Source organism: Pseudochaenichthys georgianus, chromosome 1 (assembly GCF_902827115.2).
Source record: "Pseudochaenichthys georgianus chromosome 1, fPseGeo1.2, whole genome shotgun sequence".
In the NCBI taxonomy this organism is placed as follows: Eukaryota; Metazoa; Chordata; class Actinopteri; order Perciformes; family Channichthyidae; genus Pseudochaenichthys; species Pseudochaenichthys georgianus.
Window position 1 is genome coordinate 46,234,870 of NC_047503.1, and position 27,096 is coordinate 46,261,965.

The 27,096-nt window shown below is 41.6% G+C and overlaps 1 protein-coding gene across 1 annotated transcript in view; it reads left to right on the forward strand.

The window, feature by feature from the left end:
- LOC117453179 (ligand-dependent corepressor-like) overlaps window positions 1-27,096 on the forward strand; it is an 88,190-nt gene that overhangs the window by 28,648 nt on the left and 32,446 nt on the right. The window contains exon 3 of the mRNA XM_034092082.1: window positions 25,479-25,544. Within this exon, the coding sequence (XP_033947973.1) occupies window positions 25,479-25,544 (66 nt within the window). The remainder of the gene's footprint in view (window positions 1-25,478; window positions 25,545-27,096) is intronic.

Here is a 27,096-nt window from a genome sequence, read left to right on the forward strand (position 1 = left end):
ATTTAAGCTGCTGATATCTGTAATAAGCTGTTTCTCACAAAGGATGCATCCTTCAAACCCTGACCAGATACTCACGAGACACTTTGGATCAGGGGGGGTCAAACTCAATTTCATCCCGGGCCACATCAGCGTTATGGTTGCACTCAAAGGGCCGGGTGTGACTTTAAGAATATATATATATATATATATATATATATATAATATATATATAAAATAATGTATTATAATACATAATTTCCTCTGCATTGGATTATTATCGGATAGGGTAATAACTTCATAATTAACTACGTCTGAAAGCAGAAGTCGAGGGCAAATAATGTCTCTTCAGTGCGCATGTCACAAAACAAGATGCATTGTGGGACATGTAGTTCATGGGCAACGGGCTTCTGTAACCGTATAATACACATATCATATTCTTTGCAAGCTCTTGCGGGGCCACATTAAATGAAGTTGCGGGCCGGATTTGGCCCCCGGGCCTTGAGTTTGACACCCCTGCTTTAGATACTCGAGGATAAAAAGGAAGATGATTTAGGACTTTTATTATTCTCAGTTGTAGTGTGCAGTAACGATATATCGAATATCGCGATATCGCGGTAAATAAATGTCTCAATACCGTCGTGAGACTGACAAAATATACCGCGATATTTTTTTTTACTACTTTTTTTTTTAAATACTTTTTTTTTTTTTTAAACCTTTATTTAACCAGATGGTCCCATTCAGATCATCGATCTCTTTTTCAAGGGAGACCTGTCCAACATGGCAGCAAGTAGGTTACAACATGAACATAAAACAACAGAACACAAAAGGACATCGTATTTACAGGGCTACATGTACACACCTGGAGACATAGACAAGTACCCACAGTATATTTATATCTCTGTCAATAAGCCTCACCTTCTTGGCAACAACTGTATTGTTGTTGAAGAGGTGGAGAGACAATGCACAGTTTGACCCACTGCTGTCACCCATGGCCAAAGCATATCTCTCTGTCTCAGCAACATCAGTACCAAGCAAGAGAGTTGTTTCCACAGCAGGGGGTTTTGTAAACGCCCAAACATCCCAGCTTCTACCTGGACATGTGGACGTGCTCATATTCCTGAAAGATAACCTTGATGACGCCGAGTGAGAGAGTTAGAAAACTAAAGTGAAACTTGCTTTATTCTATTGCAGGGTCTGATTATTATATTGTTGACACTTTAAAATACTACTATCTACTAAAATGCTGCACAAATCAGATTTATTATTTAATAATAAAAAAAAATTCAAGTAAAAAACAAATAAATTTTTTTCCCTTTATTTTTCAATATCGCGATAAATATCGTACCGTGAGTTTTTATCGCGATATTATCGTACGCTAATATCGCGATAAAAACTCACGGTACGATAATATCGCGATTAAAAACTCACGGTACGATAATATCGCGATTAAAAACTCACGGTACGATATTTATCGCGATATTGAAAAATAAAGGGAAAAAATTTTATTTGTTTTTTACTTGAGTTTTTATCGATATTATCGTACCGTGAGTTTTTATCGCGATATTATCGTACCGTGGACTTTTTGGTATCGTTACATCCCTAGAGTGCACTGTGGTTTTTAATTGTGAAATCGCATCCTCTACTGTCCTCAACTCTGTGTTTTCACTCTTGGAAGAGGGGGTGGAGAATTACGTTTATTTGAAGATGTGTTGAAGTCGATTTCTAAGAGCTCAACCTCCTGACATTACGAGATACTTTTGTTGTTTGTCTGAAGGATAACCCATTATATAGATCTTCACCATTTGCATTTCAGTGTGCACAGATGATTTTTAAAGACATGAAAACGGGAATCGGTGTTCCTCGTGTCGACGTCGTGGGAATAGGCGAGACGCTTCTTGTGTGGGGGTGGGGGGTGTCGGTATTTCCATTGGAGATGTTGCGGTGCAGCAGGATGTACCTGTGGTGCAGGTTTTTAAAGAGCTCCTCTCTCAGACACTTCATGTTAGTAAATCTGACAGAAGACTCTCTTATTATTTACTTTATTTCACCGCGGATACATCCGAACAAGTTTTGCAGCAGCAATGATCAGTCGCATAACTGGATAATAATCAGCAACTTTTAAAAATTGAGTAATTGTTAAAGTCATTTCTCCAAGACTCTCACTTATGTTCTTTAGTTTTATCCAATTAAAGTGCATTTCTTTGGAATTTGCTCCCACAAAAATGTTTTATTGTCAAAATGGTTAACCGATTAATCTAAAAAAACGTTCTGCAGATTAATTAAATCTGAAAATGATATTTAATTGCTACCTTTAACACGTTTCTCAATACTCAACGCCTTTGAGAAGCGTTAAAACCATATATACAATAATAAGTGTTAAGCTTTTGTGTGATTTCAGTTCACTCAAAAACCCTCGACACTAATCAGACTGTGTTCAGTGGCGTTATCGACCGGAACAAAAGTTGTTAGATTGTTTGGATTCTGTGAACGATTTTTTGAGGTTGTGAATCGATTCAGAAAACACTTATCTCCATTCTGACATGAAGCCGTTCCCACTCATGTTTCTCTTCCTTCATAATTGCTTGAATAAATTGTCTAATTTGTGAGACTTCTCAAACGTAACGCCACACTTGAGGTCTCTAAATTAAACACGTTTTTTGTAGAATTGCTACAAACTTATATAACTTTATTACATGTTACTTGTTAGACGCTTTTATCCCCGCAATTTGGGGTGAAGTGTCTCAGGGACACAACGACATGCTGACGGCAGTGGGGTTTGAACCTGTGCCCCCCTGAACCCAACACCAAGGCTGTACCCACTGCGCCACACGCCTCTCTAGGCTTACTAGTGTCTTCATTCACGTTGAGGTTTCAGGAGCAACGACACCAAAGAAGCCTCAGTTCAAAAATGTTTTCCACTTCTTCCATAAGCCTTAATACAACTGTGATGAAAAGATTCTCTAAAATATTTGAGTGCATCCGGAATAAGAAGTGCAGATTAATCGTCCCTCACATCTGTTCCTGAGCGGCACATCTGTCCGCTGCGCCGCAAAAAAACAAAACACATTTACTGTACGAGTGGAGAACCCGGCACTAAAATCACTGGCATTAAAAGCTTAAAAAACACACACACAACGACCCTCCGCTGCTATGTTTGGACAGGAGGGCGGAGGGGCAGTGTGTGTGTGTGTGTGTCCTACAGTGCGTCAGGCCGAGGTCCTGCCTGAGCAAACAAATTGGATTTTATGCTGTCTAGTAGCTCAGCTGTTCACCGAGCATGACGTCACACACACACACACACACACACACACACACACACACACACACACACACACACACACACACACACACACACACACACACACACACACACACACACACACACACACACACACACACACACACACACACACACACACACACACACACACACACACACACACACACACACACACACACACACCACACACACACACACACACACACACACACACACACACACACACACACACACACACACACACACACACACACACACACACACACTTTTTAAATCAAGTGTAATGTAGGTCAAGCGTGGAGCAGATGACGTTGTTACGCCTAGAAACGCTGCCTGATGTTTCCGCTGCTCCAAAACAAATAAATACTGTGTGTAGTTGATGCACTGTGTGTGTGTGTGTGTGTGTGTGTGTCAGGCTTGTGTGCTGAAGCATCTCTACTTGCATGTGTGATGGTGCAGTGAGTCACTGAATCCTACAGTAGATATCTGTATAGTATCTGTCTAATTGTTCTGCTTTAAAGGCAATCTGTTGGTCCTTTCGTCGCTTCATTTACATAATTTGACATCATTTCTGTCAGTTTTCTGTAGACGTCTTTACTTCCTATCTTCATGCTTTTCAAAAACGCATGAATGGGATTGAAGTCCTAAAAACAGGTCTCTTAAATACCTTTTTTATCTAATCTGGAAACTTGTATTTATATGAACATTCAAAAGTTTAAAATCTTACTTCAGATATCAATGCATTTATTAAATACAAATATTATTAATATATATTTTCTAGCCATATCAGTCTTGTATCTACTTCAAACTGCACTTAGGGGATTTTTGACAGAAATAACCTTTTAATGCTTGAGAAAATAATAACGTTCACACGGCTCACTTCTTTTCATTCAACATGTTTACCGTGAAAGGAAATGTCCTTCTTTAAGCTTGAGATCATTGATTACATGTTGGGAAATGTCCATACACTTAGATAAATATCTATCTGTTTTTGTCACATTTGTACGGGCTGAAAACAGCCACATGCAGAATGAAGATATCAAGCCTCATTTGACTTGTGACCAGAACATTTCAATCTCTGGGGAAACTTCTGAGTCAAAAGATTAAACCATTTCTCTCAGTCTCCAGAAATTCACAAATCATCGTTATTACATTACATTACATTACATTTAGCGGATTCTTTTATCCAAAGCGACTTACAATAAGTACATTCGACCAGGAAGACACAACCTTGAGGAAAACAGAATCATAAAGTACATCAGGTTTCAAAGAGCCAATCATTTCAAGTGCTACTCAACTGGCTTTAGATAAGCCAGTCCTTTATTAGTATATAAGTGCTCTGTTAGCAGTTCTTTGTTAGTCATTCTATCGCTCGAAGTGGAGTCGAAAGAGATGAGTTTTCAGTCTGCGTCGGAAGATGTGTAAGCTTTCTGCTGTCCTGATGTCAATGGGGAGCTCATTCCACCATCTTGGAGCCAGGATAGCAAACCCACGTGTTTCTGCTGATGGGAACTTGGGTCCCCCTCGCAGCGTGCTGGGGTGTACGGTTTAACCATGTCCTGGATGTAGGAAGGGCCAGATCCATTCGCAGCATGGTACGCAAGCACCAGTGTCTTGAAGTTAATTCTAGCAGTTACCGGAAGCCAGTGGAGGGAGCGGAGGAGCGGAGTGGTGTGGGAGAATTTAGGAAGGTTGAAGACCAGGCGAGCCGCTGCATTCTGGATGAGCTGCAGAGGTCGGATGGCACTTTATGCACGTTATGAAGCTAAAGACATTTCTATTCAGGAAGTAAATCAATTTGATTTCTTGGGTAAACACTGACTTCAATAAAAGGTCAAGGTATAACTAAAAGGAGTCGTAATAACAACCCTCTGGCGGGGCCTGATCATCCACGGCAGATGTCATCAAAATCTGCCTAGTATTTTTGACCTCTTGAAGTGCTTTGACATAATGTTCACAATGAATGGTCGAATCTACATTTCCCGCAGCTGCTTCCCAATAAAAGCGTAACCTACTCTCTTAAGCAGATTTCTAATGTAAACTAAAGAGGTCCCACAGTGTCCGAAGTTTCTGTTTCGCACGTAGCAAACGACTGGTTCTCACTTACGAATACCTTTCGTTGGGAAAACTCATGGCTTGAAATTTGGTCAAAAACAACCAAATATTTGTTGTTTTTTGAATCGTTTTGACCATTTTTGCGTTTAACCTTCCAGGCAGAAGTTCCTGAATCGAGACGTGTCTGAAATTAAACCTTTTTGTTGCCGTTGTGATGTGTCGTCTTTACACTCGGATGTTCGATTTCCTCCTGTTTCAGGCGAGCCACAATAGAAACCGTCAGCACTGTAGCGCTCAATGGGCCGATTGGTACATTTTCCTTTGTACACGGAATCTGCGGGGTTTAGTCCGTTTGATGTCCGTTCCAAGAATGTGCGTTCACACACAGCTCCTCAGGATAATGTCTATGATTTCAGGGCTGCAATGCATGCCTGAAAGGGATTTTATCCACCACTCCACTGTTACTGTGAGCCAAAGAAATCTCTGGCAGCAGATCATACCCTTCTCAAAGGGATTCCTGACCTGTAGCATGGCCACCGTGCCAACTCTGCACTGTTATGTGGTTCTATATAGTTAGGGGTGCAAACTAGACGCAGGTTAGTGCTAAAAATAAACCCTTCTTATAGGAAAAAGCTGCTGATTGGCCACATAATGATGGTGAAGTTGCTGCAGAATGCTTACACACCATCGACTAACAAGATTAGACCGTCATTTGCTTTTCCATCTGAGCCTCGGATGTCTCTCATTTGATAGTACAGTAGAAGAATGCCTCATTTGTGCCGTGGATTATGATTTATTTTTTTGGGTTACACAGTGGAGCCATTATGTCTCCCTTTGCAGAGAACTTGATAGTAATTACCGCTCAGAAGCTCGGCGCAGACGAAGGCTCTGGCTTCACGGCTCTTTGATGCTAACGAGGAGATTCAGCATGTGGTTGTTGAGTCGTGTGCCACCGCCACACAACTTTCCCACAGTGTTGCTTTTTAATGCTGGAAACTTTGCCACGCGCCGTAACAAGCAGCTATTACATTGAGCTGCGGGACGCTGTGGCGATGAACCGGGATCAACACCTCGGATCAAACGCCCCGTGATCCCACCAGCTTTTGTGGGAACGTGTGAAACTGATCCACACTGTACATGCTTTCCAACAGACAAAAGAAGTTATAACATCAAAAGTTTACCACAAAAGAACGTATTCTAGCTAACCTCTACTAGTAGATGGCAATCGTTCTGGGGTTTCGACACATGAGGTGTTTGATGCAATTGGATTATGGTGAATTGTTTTACTGTGTTCACAGCAATGACATTCCAGAAATGCCTAAGTTGTTTGCAATCAGTGTCAGAAATGTTGCTTTGAAGAAGTCCCAAATAACAGCCCACACATCCAGAAATGCTGGGAACGTGTGAAACTGATCCACATGCTTTCCAACAGACAAAAGAAGTTATATCATCACACGTTTACCACATTTTCTAGCTAACCTCTACTATGCAATCGTTCTGGTGTTTCGACACATGAGGTGTTTGATGCTATTGATGCTTTATGATTGCCTTTCATTGACTGCGTTCACGGCACTGAAATGTGACATTCCAGAAATGGTTGCAATCAGTGTTAGAAATGTTGCTTTGAAAATAACTACTTTCTTGAAGAGGCTCCTAATAACGGATCATAAAGGTCTTCACAAATTCAAAAATGTGGACGTCTTTGGAAACAGTTCAACCTCTTTACAAAGTGCTTTTTAACAATGATTGCTCTTGATTCCTAGAGACACCAAAGAAAAGTAATATTTGATTATTCAACGGTGGAAGTGTTACGTCCCCACTAGGGATGAGGACATGCCACACACACCAGTTGGAATTGGTATAATTATGGTTTATTTTAAATAGCAGAGGTAAACAAAATGGCGGGCATGCAGCCTGGAACAACAAAAAGGCCAAAAGAGCACAAACAAAAGGAGGACTCTAACAAAAGGAGTCTATTTGCATACAAGGAAATAACACTACCACACTAAATAAGAAACTAAACAAAACCTCACTTTAAAAGTGGTGCAACTAACACAAAGAGTCTACACAAAAACACAGCTAAACTAAAGGCAACAGTCATACAATCCTAAGCTACTCGAAACACTAACTCAACTACTTTACTCTACTCGCACACAATATCACACGGAGATGGCCACACGAGTTTAACCACAGTTCTAAGGGCCGAGTAGCGAGAGGCGTCTGTCCCACATTACAGAGCCTCCAGAGTGAGGATTGTCCCCAGGCTTTGAAGTCATCTCCAGCAGGTGCGATTGGAGTGCGTCGGGCCCAGCGTGCTCCAATCACAATCCTCCGGGGGCGGACCAGGAGATGGCAGCCAATGACGTCAGGGCAACCGCACTGCTCGTTTACATACCACACAGATTAACACAGCGCTGAGCTGGGCGTGTCTGACAGCTTGGGGATTTTTTGAAAGCAACAACCAATCACATGAATGTCCCGCCCCCGACATACAAAGCAAAAAACCCCGGGGATTTTATGCGAGCTATATATATATATATATATATATATATATATATATATATATATATATATATATATATGAATATATATATATGAATATATATATATATATATATATATATATATATATATATTCATATATTCCCCAAACAGGCGAAAACCTACCAGTTTCCCCCACTGTCTCTGCCCCCTCCCTCCATGCCTGGTTCCTCCGGTTTGTATCCCGGTAATAGTTCTGGTCGTAAAGAACCGGGTGATTTGCTCCCGTAACTTCTCGTTTGGAATATGAGGAAATGAACTGCGGTCTGGTTCTCCCTGCTTACACGCGGTTTGATTGGCTAGCGCTTCTACTGTCAGATTTGCATAAACGTGTTTGATTGGCTGGCGCTTCAAAAGTTGAACATTGCTCAACTTTTGAATCCTGGAAATCCTGGACATCCTGGAAATCTTCGCTTCGCTCCCCCACAATGCAGTTCGGGGAAAAGCGAGGCAAAGTGACGTCATCCCCATTCAAAGTCAACGGGCAGAGAAGCGTTGGAAGCGGTGGAAGTTGCTTCTGAAGCTGCTGTGTGGACGTACCGTAAGGAAAAAGGGGCTTACGAGAGACACATTCAACTCAAATATATGACCTTTTTGAAGCAGTAGAGCCTGAGATATACTGACTTTAGTGTCAAGAACGGATCCAGTCCTCAACACCTAAGACTTTGGCGAGCTTCTTCCAGATACACGACATATTAATCAATCTTATTTAACGTGATTTACATTACATTACATGTCACTTGTTAAGACGCTTTTATCCAAAGCGACTTACATACTCAATACTGTGGACAATCCCCCCAGGAGATGGGCTGAAGTGTCTCAGGGACACAACGACATGCTGACTGCAGTGGGGTTTGAACCCTGATCCGAACACCAACTCACAACCCACTGCACCACGCACCTTTGATGTTTGAAATGAGTGGCATGACTCTTATGGACTTGTATTCAAACAGGCTTTCCCCAATGTGTCTTTTCTCTTCTGATTATTCATTCAGCATGGCTACCACGTTTCCTCTATTGTGCAGAGAAACACAACGATAGTCTAATTGTAGGGCAACACGTCAGCAATAGATTAAGGCATTTTAGGAAAACGCCCAACACATGAGAGCAAAGCTAACCTTGTAGCCAATTTCCAACTGCCTTTACAGTACGAATAGAATACAGAATATATTGTAGAAACCTTTCCAATCGATTTTAGATCTAAAATATATATGTTTTGGTCCGACTCAGGCCGCAGAAGATTGTTGCCCTTATGGAGTTTTCCAGAAATCAAACATGAATCTGTTTTGTATCAGAACATGTTATATCGGAACATCGTAAAACCCGGTTGAACAAAACCCAAACTATCAGCACAAAGAGAAAGCAGTAGATATTAGGGCTGCACGATATTGGACAAAACTGACATTGCGATATTTTCTTCCCCTGCGATATGAAAAAATACAAGAATTGAAGAAAAGACAGTTTTTTTTGTCCGCAAACCTTCCTTTCTTGAACTTTAATGAAATACAATTGGTATTTTTTTAACGATGTTTAACCGGATGAAGGATTTTAGTCACCGACTTCTGGATCTTAAGTTATCAGAGCAACAAGCTGAGCTAGCTCGGTTAGCAGCGCCGAACTGACATGAGAGCCGCGCAAGTTTTCCTTTTGTAGCAAGCAACATAATTGTAACATGTTTGAGTTAATTTGCCTACTTAAAATCGCACGTCCTAACATTTTAGTTTTTGATCGAATTTAGGCGAACAGACCGTTTATCTTGGATTCAGGCAACGCTCTCAAGTGCTTGAAAGGTTGAAGATGATCTAAACTTGTTTTTTCTCGACTGTGCTGCCCTACATGATCTTGTATCTTCCCTGTACACACATTTCAAAGAGCGGCCATTGCAGGCTGAAGGTGAATGAGCAGGCGGAGGCAGTTTAAACCTGCAGCCGCACCAAGGCTGTCATGTTTGCTAAAGGTTCGTTGGCGTCCATTATGTGGTAGCAACAAGGTCAGCCAAAAACACACACAAAAAATGAAAGAATTCAATGGCAGAAGCGCAGCCTTGTGTCGCCTTCTTCATCTGAAAGGTTTCTGTTTCCAGTGAATTGCAAATGGCTGCCCTTTAGAAATGATAAAGTCTTAAGTGCCTGTTGGAGGCCCTCGGTGCATTGAAGCGAGATGGTCTTTAAAAGGCAAGGTCTCTGTCTCAGTAACAGTTTAAAACCTGTTCTGCTTATTTTACATTCCCACCTCCCCCCTACTTCAAGATAATAGTTGAGATTCTTTTCATTCCCCGCTGTGAATAATTTATTCCTGTGACTGAAAAGAATATAATTAGAGGTTGAGAAAAGGTAAGCTGTCCTGGCTTTACAAAGTTCATTTAATTTCTTGTCTCATTGTTGACTGTCTGTTATATTTCTCACCCCGTTTTATAGCGACCTTGTTGCGTTATGAAAGACAGTCATGTGGAGAGGAGTTGGCCGTAGACATGTAGACGAAAGGAGGGATGCACATTAGTGTTCAATCAAAGGCTGGAAAGTACTTATTAATACATGAAATTATTTTCTTTAAAGAATTCAGAATAAAAGTGCATTTGATCGTTGGCGTCTCTTTCAGTCCTGCAGGAGTCAACACTGACCCATTTGATCTAATCAAGTCAATTACTTTTACATATTTAGTGCTTTGATTCTCATCATAAATGTCTTATTGCACTGCAAGGACATGCATACACATTCATTAGGAAGTGTGACTGAATAGTAAAACACCTTGGACCTTGTGTGACTGTACAAAGAAGTACACGTCTCTCTGAACAGTACGACATGTAAAAGATTGATAGTGTCGTAGTGGAGGGACGAAACATGTCGGAAAAGGATTTTTTACACTTATGCGCTTGCTTGTTTTGAAGCGAACAGCCAATTAATCCATTGAACACAATTGAAATTGATTGGATTATTATAATTATGATTTTAATTTTGAAGTCTTTTTGCAATTTTGAGCTCCTTAAAATAATCACTGATTTGCCGACAATTACAATGCATTATGGGCTTTGTGATAGGCCACGCCCATTTCCGATTTTCAACGTTAAATCCCTCCAAACTTTCACTTAGACAAGTATTTCATAAGTTATTTAAAAAAAAGTCTTTTATTTATAAGAAACATATCTACTATTTCTGGTTCCAGTTTGTTAAATGTGTTTATTTTACTTTTCCATCATTGAGCTTTGGACTGTTTGGATTAAACAAGTAGTTCTGTCCCGTTTGGCACATGGGAAATAATGATTTGTTTCTCTGTGTGAAATATAATGTATCTATCAACAATCTATACTTTACACAGCCCCTCAAGTGGCATTGACAAAACAAATGTCATTATGCGCGTGAGAAAGTTTCACATTTGCACAAGCGACTTTTTCTTTTCTTTTCCTCGTCACCTAAGAGACTCCGTACTAGATGACCGCTTCAATTCAAACCTACCAAGATGTTTTGCAAAGTGTAGACTTGTTGGCATTGTTATTGTGATATATAACCTTTTAATAAGACTGATATTGTCTCATATGAGCCTTGAGTGTGTCTGGATGCTTGATTTCTTTTGTTCTCCTTCGATCCAGAAGCTGATTTCATACAATCTGCTCTTCAGTTGTCTCCCATGCTGCACATAGATGTGGCAACACCTCGCTGGTGAGGGTACAGACATACACGAACCTGAAGACCAGAGAGATTGATGCACGTACGACTGATCGACTGAAATCTGGTCTTTTGTTTCTTTGTTCTTCTTCTTGGCATTAGTGTGCATTAGGGGTGGGGGAACTAATCGATACAGCATAGTATCGCGATACTTTGCGTGGCGATATTGTTTCGATACACGGATGCCAAGTATCGATATTTTATTATATCAACTCTTTTTTTCTTCTTCATATAAACTGTAGCATATCCCTCCGAAAGATGGTCGTATACAAAACAGGAAGTTACGTTAAGACATGAATACAATTGCAATGAAAGTAACAAAAACAACGCCATCTCCTTTTCAGGTTCAAAGAACACAAATTGGGTTTTTCACATTAACTCTTCATATTGGAAATACACTGTTTCACCAGGAAGGGAAGACGGACATGGATATGAGCCATGGGATTTGCAATATCGCAATATATCGTATCGCAATACTTAGCATGTCTTAGAATCACAATACTATCGTGGCTTAAGTATCGCGATAGTATCGTATCGTGGGGAGCCCTCCACCCCTAGTGTGCATGGAGGTTATTTGGTATTTTCTGCAGGGTTCAGTTGTTTGAGAAACTGCTGGTCCACGAGGTGCCGGTTCAGAAGCAATCCAAATCCAAATCTGCAGCTTTTAAACAAAAGTCACATGACCCAGTTGTATTTCCAGATGCCTGTCACGCTGCGGCTTTTTGGCAGCAGTGGGGAGTCCAAACAAATCCGATTTCCACTCCCTTTATCTTTAAATAAGCATCGTGGACTTAGAACACTGCACAGAACACTGCTAATAAAATAAATAGCTGATTTTGTGCAGATCATAATCAGCTGATGTGATTTAATACGCTTAGCTTTATTTTCCGCCTACTAACATGCATGTCTTTATAGCAATAAAAAAGCTTTTCTATTAATTATTTCTGTGGTGGGTGACTCTGATCCTCCTAATTATTTCGATACGAGCAACTAGAGAGCATCGTTATTGTTAGATTTGTATTTCTATTGAATAATAACAGAGAAATAAAGTGTATAAATAATGAATACACCAGTTAAAGGAATTTCCAATCACACAGTTTTCCTCCCTTAACTAAATCTACTTTGGGCAGCACTATTATGGCCAACATTATGATTACCTTAAATGGTATTCAGTTCAAGATGAATTACCACAATAGTCATGGGTTTGACACTTGTTGCCCTTTTACTACTTCAGGTACGTCTGCACTCAATTTGAACAAAACCAATGTTGCTATTCCTTTTCCTGCAATATATATTATACTGGGAAATGGAAAAATACAATGCAGTACATTTTTAAAGTGAAATGCATCAAACTGGTCCACTTAGAGATGACATTATAATTTTTTAAAACGAAACAAAAACTCGAGACAAACTAGAAACGCAAATTAAAAACTAAATGCCAACATTATGAATACAGAAACCCTAAGACTAGTTCCCCGCCCACCGCTAGATATCAAAATTAAGCAGCTATCTATTTAATCATAGAGCCATTGGTTAAATATCTATATATTGTAAAGACACAGCAAAAAAACAAATCTAGGCAACTCCATGTTTCAAAGACGAACACTAATTTTAAACGTTGATTTCCCAGGTGGTCAACTTCCTTTTAATTGTGGGAAGCCGAAACCCAAATGTTGACTAACTTTGAAGCCCTCATAGGCAACATATTGCAGTGAATTCACACACAAACACTGCAGAGCTGAAATAAACTACGGGGTTTGAACACACCGTATGTGTATATGAGTGTGTTCTCACCCCCTGTTGTTTACCGCTTTGGTTGGCAAGTTAATTGGCAGCAAATAAAAGAATCCACCATTTACCATTCACATTCATTAATAGCTCACTAATCACTACTAACCCCCCCCCAACAACAACAACACACACACACACACACACACACACACACACACACACACACACACACACACACACACACACACACACACACACACACACACACACACACACACACACACACACACACACACACACACACACACACACACACACACACCCTCTCCTTTAATTGTTTTTAATTAGTTTCTCGTTAGCACTTCAGCACCTCCCTCTCTTTCACTCTGTCTTCATCTGACGGGGAGAAAGGGGGGGGGAGTGTTCATGTTGGAAGTCAAATAAATTAAGAAGGGGAAGCAAGAATAATCAGTTTATTATCATGTACACATATGAGGAATTTGATTCGATGTGAATGGTGCAAACAGAAACGAATACGTAGCAACAAAAAAAATCCTATTTTAAAAGCTTTTTTTAACTATTGTAAGTAATTAAAAATAAAACACATGTAGATGTGTAAGAAACTGAGTATAGTCAAATAGAATATGACACATATTCAAAGTGGAGAGCTGTGCAGGTTTAAAAATAAGTAGTGTTGAGTAGAAATGTGCAAATGATTATGATTATGCAGGATTTACAGAATTGAAAAAACAAGATGGGTTCACATGCCCTAATGTTTTTCTGGGGTGGATAACAGTTCCTCTCAGTGGGGGTCCCGGGCCTTTTTAACGAGGCAGTTAATTAGCAGACGGGAAGATTTGGTGAAAGTAGGAGATCTCCACTGGAAGAGCAGCATCCAAAGCAGAAGTTACATCCAGAGGTAATCATTAGAAGTATGTCCAGGGAAGGAGCACTCGTCCACCCTCAGCCTCCTTCCTGCTCTCCACCACATAATGAAATAATTAGATAATTAGATGAGTAATTGGACTGATTCTTATTTCTCTTTCCTCCCGCTGTGGCATCTGCGCTGCTGCAGAAATGTGAACCGAAAAGAAAGCTAGATATCGAGCCGCACCACACCCCGAGTCCAATTCGACCCCAATGCGACCCCCAAATTCGCCTTGACCAACCGTTTTCATTTTTAATGCATTGCCTCGGTGTGAGAGGAAAGCGATTCGTTACACTGATGCAGTCATACGATGTGCTGCCGTTTGATTGGCTGACGAATCACCCCCCAACATCAGAGAGCCCGACCTACTTTCTTCTTCTTCTCCTTCTCGAGCCATGACCATGTTCAAATGTTGGAAGTGTGACCGGCCATAGAAGCATAATGTGAAACCTCCTTATCCCCCTTTTTGATGTGAAGTGTGTATCCTTGGGTTGATTCACCGTTCTTGTGAGGCACCGCCCAATTTTGATTGCGCTTAGAGACACTCTGCTGCATTAATAAGCAAGTGTGTGTGTGTGGATGTATATGAATGTGTGTGTGCAATTGTGTTGCCTTAGTCACAGAAATAGCTGCCAGCGCACATCAGCCTCCTTTGAGCTCATCACCGGCTACTTCAGAGAGAGAGAGATGAAATGAGATTAGGGATTTGGTTTCCAGAGAAGCCGTCATATTGAATCGACACAGTGTTTAGGCTGTGTGTTTCATTTCCCTATTTGTGTGTGTGTGTGTGTGTTTTCTGTAGTTTGTTTGAGTCTCTGTGTTTTACCACGCCTGTGGCCAATCATGCACATATTTGCTGTATTAATTACCCCCTCATTCCCCTGCACACACACACACACACACACACACACACACACACACACACACACACACACACACACACACACACACACACACACACACACACACACACACACACACACACACACACACACACACACACACACACACACACACACACACACACACACACACACACACACACACACACACACACACACACACTGCCAGCGGTGGTTGTGACACGCAGTAAAAAAGCTTTTATATTTGGATTTCTTCTCACACAGACTAAAATAATGGTTCAATAGATTCACAGAAGTTTGTTTCCTGCCGGACAAAAGGACTGTGTCGAGTTTCAGCACTTCATGACTTCTCGCTTTCAAAGAAAATGGAGATTGTTAACAATTTGCATTAAAAAATAGTTACAATTCTATTATGTTACCATCGGTTGAGGGACTCAAATGAAGTCAATTAAAACTGATTGAGATTCATTACTGACGTGTCTATTACTTCAAGCAGGAGAATCTAATTAAGTAAAAAGGTAGACGAATTTCTACTTTTTAGAAGTGTTTTATTGAGTTCATGAGACAAACAACTAAACCTTCCACATTGGTTATTTTAATAATAGATATGTTTTTTATCTGCATTTGGATATCTGCATTAAAAAAACAAGGAGATAAATTGGCAATTAGTGGATGCATAAGCAATATTTTCTTTTATTCACGTGAGATGAAGACATCCTGACAGCCGTTCATTTCACCACGTCAACAAATAATCACATTTTAGCCACATACAATAATAATACGTTTTATTTCGAGGCGCCTTCCAGGACACCCAAGGTCGCCTTACAGTGCATTTAAAAGTTAAAACGGCTAAAACAAAAACGGAACACAATTTAATCGAACCGACAAGGCAATACAGCATAAAAGCATAACACAGGCAAGACACGAGAGTGGAGTGACGGAGTGAGAGGGGGGTCTGTGATGGCAGGTTGAACGTGCTTTAGAGCGAGCAGGCCAGTTTAAACAGGTGGGATTTGAATGTCGTGATGGAGTCAGACTGTTCGATGTGTGGAGGCAGAGAGTTCCAGAGCCTGGGCGCGGTGCAGCTCAAAGCCCTGGCTGCCATGGTGCTAAGGCGGGAGGTGGGGACAGTCAGGAGTCTGGCTGAGGACGAGCGCAGGGAGCGGGAGGGAGTGTATTCCTGGAGGAGGTCTGAGAGATAGGTGGGGGTGAGGATGTTGAGGGCTTTGTATGTAAGCAGAAGGTTTTTGTAGTCAATCCGGTGCTGAACAGGGAGCCAGTGAAGTTGGATGGGGGTGATGTGGTCAGACGATATACATATGAATGAACCCATGAGGATGTTATCTTTGTTCAAAACATTCCCCTAACAGGCTGCAGTTAAATACTAGAAAAGTTTGAAAACACTAAAATGGCTGCCATGTGTTGATTACAGCGACAACAAGCTTCCTTTTTCTCGCCTGTCGTGTTGTTAGCAAACATCTGCCGACACATTTAGAAAGAAAACAGAGCATCATTGTGGATTCATTGTTCTGGACTAGGGATGGCGATCGCCGGAATCAGTATCGGCCGATACCGATCGCCGATCCGATCGAGTGGGCGGGGCCTAAATGGAAGATTCACGTTAAATCTTCCATTTAAAGTGATGTTTAAACTCAGTTAATGCTCATTCACTGGAGCTTCCACAAACAACAATCAACTTAATTACTACATTCAAATGATTCACATTATTCAAGTTTACATTAACTTTGGAGAATAACATCTCTCTCTCCTGACAGCCTGTCAGTATCTCATGCAGCTCACTGATCCAGTAATGAGTGACCCGACAGTGAAGAATAAATATATTTATAATAACTAGTTTAGTTCCAGAGGTAGATCAAATAGCTAAGTGTGTTAGGTCTAACTCTTGTGTGTTTCGCTCCGCTCACCGGTCCGGCGGGCGGAGCTGCAGGATTTCTGCTCCACACACACGTTGCATACCGCTATTTTACTGTCTTTTTCGGACACCGTAAAATAATGCCAGACCGGTGAAGCCATGTTGGCGAGCTTGTTTTGCCGCGCACAGAGAAAAGTGTCATGTATTTTACGTCATGCGATCGGCTCTCGCGATCGGCATGTTTAGAGAGCACCGATCGATCGGTAAAGAGTGAGTATCGGCCGATATCGATCGGTGACCGATCAATCGGAGCATCCCTATTCTGGACGCATGTGGAGTGTTCTTTCTGTTTTGGTTCACAAAGTCATAACATGCCATAAAGTCTGGTGTTAAATATTCTACATTCGTTATTTCAACTGCTATTTCAAGCTTTAAGGGAATACCAGCGTTAGCTTTTATGACGCTATACCAACGCAGTCTCACGGCATTTCGTGTTATAGTCACGATATTAATCTATTGATTGTGTTCACCAACTCAATTTCGCCATTTTGTTTCGTGTCACACAGAACGATTTTAAAAGCATGTAAATAATAACAATTTAGAAGAAAAAACAGATAAAAAAATTACAGATGTCAGTTTTCTGAGGCTCTGAGCCATTTCTTTTCCTCGCGGACGGCAAAAAAACTCCGACATTATTTCCAATTTAAAATAAAAGGGATAGGGTAAGATTGAGTAAGAAAATGTTTTTATGAACCACACAGCTTCCAATCTTCCAAGACCCGACCGGACAAAAAGACGTGGTGCAGGCACGAAACACACCAATAGAAATACATTGCTTTTAAAATCGTTCTGTGTGACACGATGCCAAAATCGTGTGGTGAACACAAGTCAATAGATTAAATTAATTTCGTGACTATAACACAACATGCCGTGAGACTGGGTTGGCTATACATAGCAGCACTTGTAGTCACTTGATTTATTATCAAAGTGTAAAAGCAGCTGAAACACGTGAAATGGTACGTTTTTAGATCTTCATGTCGGTGTCATGTGCATGTTGACAGATGATAGCAATCTTTGTTCATGCTCCTTTGGTTGGTGCGTCAACATGTCCTCCTAATATTGAAGACCATGCAAAGGAACATACTGAGACATAAGAAGATCATCTCTAAGATGAACTGCACGTATCATTCATTGTACAGGTCCCTTTACTTACTGCGGAACTAAGCAAACGGTATAGTCACTTTGAGTTGAGTCCAAATCACAGTACACAGTCAGCGAGTACATTTCAGTGTTTCTGCTTGCTGACTCGTCATGTGATGTCCTCGTGTCTTTCCAAATCCCGAACCCCCCGGCCATGTCTCTCACTGTCACCGGGGTGGATTATATGTTTTTGCTGGAGGTTATAATCAGGGTTAAAGTGCAAAGAATTACACCGAAAAATAAAAGCAGCCTCTGTGGAAATGGCTGCAGCTAATTGGAGAGCAAAGATCATCGAGATGAAAGAATTCTGCTCCACCATTGATTTCCAAAGCGTCCTCCATCTTGGATTGCGTTCTCACCTTCATAGTTCAACATCTCTGGTCTTTTTAATAAGTTCAATGTCATCCAGAGAAGACTTTGGCGGTCATGGAATACCTTTTTTGGTTGGTCGGTGAAGATTGAGTTTTTGTTAAGTGGCTCTTGAGAATTTAAAGGGGTTTCCTGGAGCACTTTTAATTTGCAAAACAATCTGTTTTTATATCTTTAGATAGCGCATGAAAAGAGTCAACAACCGGTGTGTGAAAGCTCACGGATTATAGGCTTCCCGCACCGGCATTGTTGAAATGAACACGGGTTGACTTGATTGAACGAGGACTGAAGGACGCCTGTGGACGCTCTGAAGTATGCTTGACCACCTGCCAAAAGAGAACTTACTGAATACAGTAAATAAAGTCCAAAACAAATATTGCTGCCAACTGTTTTCTCCGCGTTTTTTACATTTTCAACGATGAAGATTCTGATACATAATTAGTTACTGATGTATTATATCGTAGAAAACAAAGTCTCTTCAGCTCGAGTTAACCAGTCCTTATTTCAGGCATCGAACAAAATAAAACATTAAAAAAAAAGCGGTTTCTTTGAGACGAGGGATCCAGAAGCGGTCCGTGCTTTCTGGGTTTTAGGACTCATTCCTGCACACCTCTATTGGCGTGTACTTTAGGTTTAACTATAAGACCTCAAGAGCTTCTAACCCTGCGTGTTTTAGACATAACCTTAATCAGAAAGCCATAACCACTGCCAGGAGAAAATATAAAAATTCAACGACCACACAGAGTCACGTCTGAAGTTTTCTCGGCTTGTTGATCCTCCCCATCTCTCTCATTCATGTTGCCTCACTTCCTCCTCTCTGGAGCTCCTGTTAGGGTTAATTAGGTATTGATTTGATCAGGGCCAGGCGAGGGGCCTTGTTCTGAGGGCTTTGGTCATGCTAAATTATTAATGCTCAGGCAGCAACTATATATAGCTTTGGTCCAACGGTCACAAGAAAGCCAAACGTCAGTTCCCTGTTTCTGTGCATTCGCTCCTTGTTCACTCACATACAGATTGGGATGTTTCCTTCAGTGTTCGAGTTGGTTTCCAGCAGCTGTTAGAAGTGGCAGAGATGCTGTTTCTGTGTGTGTGTGTGTGTTTTGATTTAACAAGCATGCTCCGGATGAATATTTGAGCAGCTCAGTTGCTCTCAGCTGCACTGGGAGTGTTTCTTGTTGTTTTGTTCCTGCGTGTTTCTATGTAGTACTGGCTGGATTTCCCCGTTGCCATGTCCACACAGAAACCCATACATCGAGCTTTTCTGGTATTTTATTAAATGTTCTCCATTCAAGGAGAAAACGGCTATTGGCAAGGCTATTTATATAGCACTTTTCCGTACCCGACAATTCAAAGTGCTTTACAAAACAAATTTAAAATACTTTTTAAGAATAAATACATGTAATGATTCATCTTTGTTCTCCTCTTGCGCAGCCTACTCAGTCGGGTCTCTGCGACCAACTTGGCCGTTACGATATCGTACACAACATCTTCCCTGCCTTTCTGTCTACACTGTACATTTTTCATCCGTTGCATTAACACGTATAGTGGTCGATTACTTCGTTAGTTTGACTCCCCAAAGCTTGTGGTGTCTTTTTACGATTTGGGTGAGTGTCCTTCGTCAGATCATAGATTTGTATTCTTTTTTTTGTTGTCGTGGTTGATGGAAGTTTGTTTTCATTTGCACAACAGAAAAAGATTAAGGAAGTCATTAACAAGACAAACCCGGACAGACTCGGCAACGTGTCTCTACATTAAGAGGAACAATCCTCCCCTTGGTTTGGAGTCTCCCCGCCATCTACTCACCCTCCCACCGGATGAACTCGCCCCTGGTCTTCGTGCGGCTTCTTGTGGTGGAAACGTGCGCACCGGAGACCGCCGGCTCAGAAGGCCACTCGCGAGCTACCCACCCTGCTGTAATGTATTCATTCATCACAAAAAAACTATCGTTGAATAAATAACATTAAAACAATATTGAAGCAAACCGACTGGAATGGGCCTTTTGATCAAGTGTTCGATGTTGAAAGAGGCACCAACATTTGTGATTTTCTGCAATAACATCGACTAGATTTTATGTTTATTAAGGATCCAGATTTAAGAGCTCTTCACTCTGCAGGTGGCCAAGTAAAGCAGCTGCTGATTTAAATACCTGTATATTCCATTGATTGTATCCTTTCCTTCCTTCGTTGGTCAACCCAATTGGATTGTGTGGTTTCGTATTTTTACAAGTTATTGGTGTTTTCTTCTTTCTGCTGCAGATGTGGATTAGCTGCGTGTCTTGTGACCCCCCCCCCCCCTCCTTCAATGCATGTGTGTGTCTAAGAGTGTGTCACGCCTCTCTCGGCTGCACTGCTGGACACTGTGAAGTGAAACAAAATGACACAATGGAGGTTTCAGAGATTGGGGACATTTTGTGTGTGTGTGTGTGTGTGTGTGTGTGTGTGTGTGTGTGTGTGTGTGTGTGTGTGTGTGTGTGTGTGGTGTGTGTGGTGTGTGTGTGTGTGTGTGTGTGTGTGTGTGTGTGTGTGTGTGTGTGTGTGTGTGTGTGTGTGTGTGTGTGTGTGTGTGTGGTGTGTGTGTGTGTGTGTGTGTGTGTGTGTGTGTGTGTGTGTGTGTGTGTGTGTGTGTGTGTGTGTGTGTGTGTGTGTGTGTGTGTGTGTGTGTGTGTGTGTGTGTGTGTGTGTGTGTGTGTGTGTGTGTGTGTGTGTGTGTGTGTGTGTGTGTGTGGTCCAGTTCACAAGCTGACCTACATTTTCTGGTACTTTTTTTGCCCGTGGCTCAGGAGCCTTTTTTCGCTGTTATCTCATCCAGCCAATCGCATCTCCTAATCTCGTTTGTCCAATCACATCCTGGATCTCATCTGTCCAATCCCGATCCCGGCCTCGCGGCGGAGTCGTCTTCCTCTCCTTTACGCCGCCGATGCGTTTGTGACTGTCACTTTGAATATGGAAACGCTCTCTGCTGTATCGTGTGGCTTGAATTGCGTTGGCTCGCGTAACCATGACGCTCGTGATGATTCCTCGCGCTGGAACCCTAATTATTCCCCCTCTGACTTGAAAGCTGTGTTTCTGAGCACACTGGCAGCTGCCAAGCAGGGGGGAAATATTGCAGCTTTTGAACATTCTTTGAAGCTTTCGGGTTTTTGTTATCAAAGCTGCCTTTGTAGGCCGCATGCATTTTGCATGTGCAGGTTTAAGGGAACTTTGTGATGTGCCAGAGTGTGTGTTTATGTATGTGTGAGTGCGGGGGGGGGGATAGTGGTGAAGTAATTTAAGAAAGCAAGGAGAGAGGAGGTAAAAAAAGGAATGTTGTTTTAGGCTAGAGGACGAACACGATGGTGATGGGATTAATTCTCTAAGCATCTCTCCTGGGACATGTCTTCACGCTTTAATGTTCAAACAGCTCTTCATTGTTCTCATACTGCCTGTGCTGCAGCACCTCTTTTCACCCTCTGTCTGAAACCAGAGCCCAGTCTGCTCTGATTGGTTAAATGGCTGGCTCTGTTGTGATAGGTCAACCACTTAGAGATGTCCCCTTATCACTTACAGTGTGTTGGAGCGCTAGCCAATAGAATAGTCATACTTATAATATATCATTTTGTAAACATAACCACTGCCACGTGTTGAAGAAATCCTTTATAAATGAAAAGTGTGTGTGTGTGTGTGTGTGTGTGTGTGTGTGTGTGTGTTATCATACTATCACCACATGCTAGGTCTTACAGGAATGTAATGAATAAAACAATGTAATTTGTTTCTGGCATCGGGCCAACACAAGCTACAGGACTGGTAGAGAGGAATTTCAATCATTCACACACACACACACACACACACACACACACACACACACACACACACACACACACACACACACACACACACACACACACACACACACACACACACACACACACACACACACACACACACACACACACACACACACACACACACACACACACACACACACACACACACACACACACACACACTCCCCCCCCCTCCAAGGTCTTCATTGATTTGAAATGAGCAGATTTTCATAATGAACTGAGATTAATTTAGATGTGTGTGTGGAAAGTGGCACTGCTGTCGTGCCAACGCACCCTGCTCCTCAGTGTCTGCGTACGGCTGAGGAAGATAACCGCAGCTCGTGCTGAACCTGAACACGATCGCCATCTTTATATGAAATTCCTCCGCGCTTGTTTCGCTCTGCCTCCTCATTAACGTCCGCAGGATGCAAATATGTGGCTGCAGCAACACATGCTCCCCATCCCCCGCACCAACTCTGAACCCGGGCCACACGACGGAAGGCAAAGTCAATACATAGACCATTAACTGTGAGGTTTGTCAAGACTCAGCTTTCATTTCAGGGTGTTTTCAGTTTTATTAGATTAACAGCGTTTGATTAAAGTCACGCCATCTTCAGACGAGACACTGGTCCCTGAAGGAACATCTGAGGCTCACATTGGAAACATATCGGTTGGTCACATGACCTACACCCATGTGATCATGTGATTTTAACGCTGAAATAATGTGAAGGCGAAGCATACACATGTAATTAGATAGAGTCTGTCCTGACACCAGATATATTATAGAAATATAAATAATCTGTATTTCAAATGTCACTTTGTTTACTTCCAGAACAAAGTGCCATAACACTCGCCCCTCTATTGGCTAGCGCTCCAACACATTGTACGTGATTGGCTAAGGGGCGGGACATCTCTGAGTGGTTGACCAATCACAACAGAGCCGGCCAGCTAACCAATCAGAGCAGACTCTGGTTTCAGACGGGGGGTGAAAAGAGGTGCTGCAGCACAGGCAGGATGAGAACAATAAAGAGCTTTTTGAACATTAAAGCATGGAGACATGTAGAGACACTACATACTGATATACACCTGAACATCAGCAGGAGAGGACTCTTTAAAGTAGAGACACTACATACTGATATACACCTGAACATCAGCAGGAGAGGACTCTTTAAAGTAGAGACACTACATACTGAGATACACCTGAACATCAGCAGGAGAGGACTCTTTAAAGTAGAGACACTACATACTGATATACACCTGAACATCAGCAGGAGAGGACTCTTTAAAGTAGAGACACTACATACTGATATACACCTGAGCATCAGCAGGAGAGGACTCTTTAAAGTAGAGACACTACATACTGATATACACCTGAACATCAGCAGGAGAGGACTCTTTAAAGTAGAGACACTACATACTGATATACACCTGAACATCAGCAGGAGAGGACTCTTTAAAGTAGAGACACTACATACTGATATACACCTGAGCATCAGCAGGAGAGGACTCTTTAAAGTAGAGACACTACATACTGATATACACCTGAACATCAGCAGGAGAGGACTCTTTAAAGTAGAGACACTACATACTGATATACACCTGAACATCAGCAGGAGAGGACTCTTTAAAGTAGAAACTCTACACACTGATATACACCTGAACATCAGCAGGAGAGGACTCTTTAAAGTAGAGACACTACATACTGATATACACCTGAACATCAGCAGGAGAGGACTCTTTAAAGTAGAGACACTACTGATAACCTGAAAGATAGCAGAGTAGGGCCCCTTTACTTCCTCCAATACCCTCAAATCTCTGATTGTGTCTTGTTGTCTTTCAGATAGTTCAAGTATTTCTCAAAGTCAGGAAGTTAATTGCATTACAAAGGAGCCTTTCTGCCTGACAACATATTTCCCATCACTAGTTATTGTACTACAAAAAGACACTCCTTCAAATGTTCTTTCTGCTTTCTTGTAACGTAGTCATGAGGTCGACCGTAATATTTTGATAATAGAGGAATACATTTTGTCGCAGGCTGTTTTTTTTCCCCGGCTAATATATTCCTGCAGTGTTAATTATGTGGCCAGACAAGTGGCTACACTTGGTGTGTGTGTGTGTGTGTGTGTGTGTGTGTGTGTGTGTGTGTGTGTGTGTGTGTGTGTGTGTGTGTGTGTGTGTGTGTGTGTGTGTGTGTGTGTGTGTGTGTGTGTGTGTGTGTGTGTGTGTGTGTGTGTGTGTGTGTGTGTGTGTGTGTGTGTGTGTGTGTGTGTGTGTGTGTGTGTGTGTGTGTGTGTGTGTGTGTGTGTGTGTGTGTGTGTGTGTGTGTGTGTGTGTTCCAGTAACCTTTTCTGTTCCATGCAAAAATGCACACACACACACACACACACGTCTTTGTCTCCCTTTCTCCATCTCCCTTTAATGGAGGATGAGGTGGGAGGGGGGGGGTCAGTTTGAAAATTGCAATATGTATTTATGTTTCGCTGTATGTGGTTGCCAGGCAACAGCAGAGCGAGGTGTATGTACAGTTAATAAAAAAAGTGAGTGAGATTAGCCTGGTGTATTAGAGGTAAAGCGCTAATTTGCTTCAAATGATATGAAGGAAAAAAAGTGTGTGTGTGTAGGTGCACATGAGTGTGTGGGTATATTGTTGGTGGTATATGAGCTTGCCCAGCCTCGTGTGTGTGTGTGTGTGTGTGTGTGTGTGTGTGTGTGTGTGTGTGTGTGTGTGTGTGTGTGTGTGTGTGTGTGTGTGTGTGTGTGTGTGTGTGTGTGTGTGTGTGTGTGTGTGTGTGTGTGTGTGTGTGTGTGTGTGTGTGTGTGTGTGTGTGTGTGTGTGTGTGTGTGTGTGTGTGTGTGTGTGTGTGTGTGTGTGTGTGTGTGTGTGTGTGTGTGTGTGTGTGTGTGTGTGTGTGTAAAAAAACAGCTCCATTGTCTGAAAGAATGTGTGAATTTCTTTCCGATTAGTTTCCAATATTAAAAACAAATATTTACACCCTTCACATTTCAGATTGAAAACTGCTTTGTGCTGTTATCTTTTATATTTTTCATTTAGATTTTGGTTGCAATGGAGAGCAGTGCATCAGCAAAATAAACCCTATGAGAAAAGCGTCTCCAAAATGCTTTCACTTGTCATTTAGTTGTTCTGATATCAAACATGTCCTCTTGCATTAACATCACATCTCTTTTCCCCCGTAGGCTTTGAAAGCATCTTGGAAGGCTTGTTTGGGCCGGGACTAGTCAACGATATCACTCTTTTCCAAGGTAAACAAACTCAAACGCAAACATAAATGCAGTTCCACTTATTTTAAATAAAAAACAACCTTATTTTGAACACAAATTACTAATTCATGTTCAAACATCTTACCTTATGACACATAAATCACCACAAACTGTAAATACGAACATCTAACAAACAAATCAATAAGGTAAATAAATCTGTAAAACAATATTGAAGTTTTTCTGCCAATTATTACATTGATTCAGTTTTCCTATATCTTGTGAAGAGTGTTTTTCGTACATGGATGGTTTCATTTAAGGCTTTAAAACGAGCATACTGTTGACTCAGTGTGAGAAACAATATGGAGGAATATACCAGAATAACAATAAACAGTGCTTCCTTATCTATTAATCAATACAATACGATACTTACAGACATGTATTGCCATGCCAACATAATTGACAATACTGCCAGCTTAGAATACATAACAATGTGATTAGTTCATACGACGGCCATGTGTAATTTATGCCAAATAAGGCATGCGGGAAAATCCTGACGGATGTCGAGAAAGAAAAGCAAGAAGCTGGTTTCTGATGCTCGCGATGCTTATTTTAAAGCAGACTGAGGAATCGGAGAGTGACACACAGAAGCTGCTTTCCAGAACAAGTCTGTCTGCTCTGGTGTTGGGTTTCTGACACAGGTGACGACCGACGTCATAGATGTTCACCATAGATGTTCCTTACATTTTAATTTAAATGTAGACCTTTTTATTTAAGAGGCAACTCAGAGAAAAGGAGGCCCCCACAGACGGCTGAAAAGATGAGGGTTCAATGAAAAGAAATACCTGTTTACTAACTAATAAGTTATATTTCCAAACAGCACCCACGTTAGACTGTTGAAGAGGCATTATTATGCTCTCCTGTAGTGTGCTATGTAGGTTAGTGTGCATGTGCATAGTCTGCAAAGGCTCACATATCCCTCCATTGGACTCCTTGGTTTACTTCTGGAACATAGTGACATCACTATAAAACAATGTATAGGCTAAGGGGCGGGACATCTCTAAGTGGTTGACCAGTCACAACAGAGCCGGCCGGCTAACCAATCAGAGCAGACTGGGCTCTGGTTTCAGACAGAGGGTGAAAAGAGGTGCTGCAGCACAGGCAGGATGAGAAGAATAAAGAGCTTTTTGAACATTAAAGCATGGAGACATGTCACAGTAGAGACACTTTTAAACCCGGGAGACCCGCAACATCTTGCAAGAAACAGCATCTGAGGGCTTCTTAACATTTAACAAACTATGAATGTGTCATACCCACTTAACGGGAAGAGACTCAGCTACCTGGCGATATGAACCATTTGCACCGAAACAAAACACAAGTCTAACGCCAAGCCTCTGAATGAGCAATAAACAAAAGAATGCTAACGCACTTAGCACATACAGTAACTCACGTTAGCGATCTTTTATACTTCATCGGATCTGCACAAACAATATACCATATGAAAGCTGAGATTCCACAGATTCCAACGGTATAAGTACCATCACTGAGCGACCAAAAGTCACGCAGCGAAAGCAAGCAAAGACAACACACAGCTCCA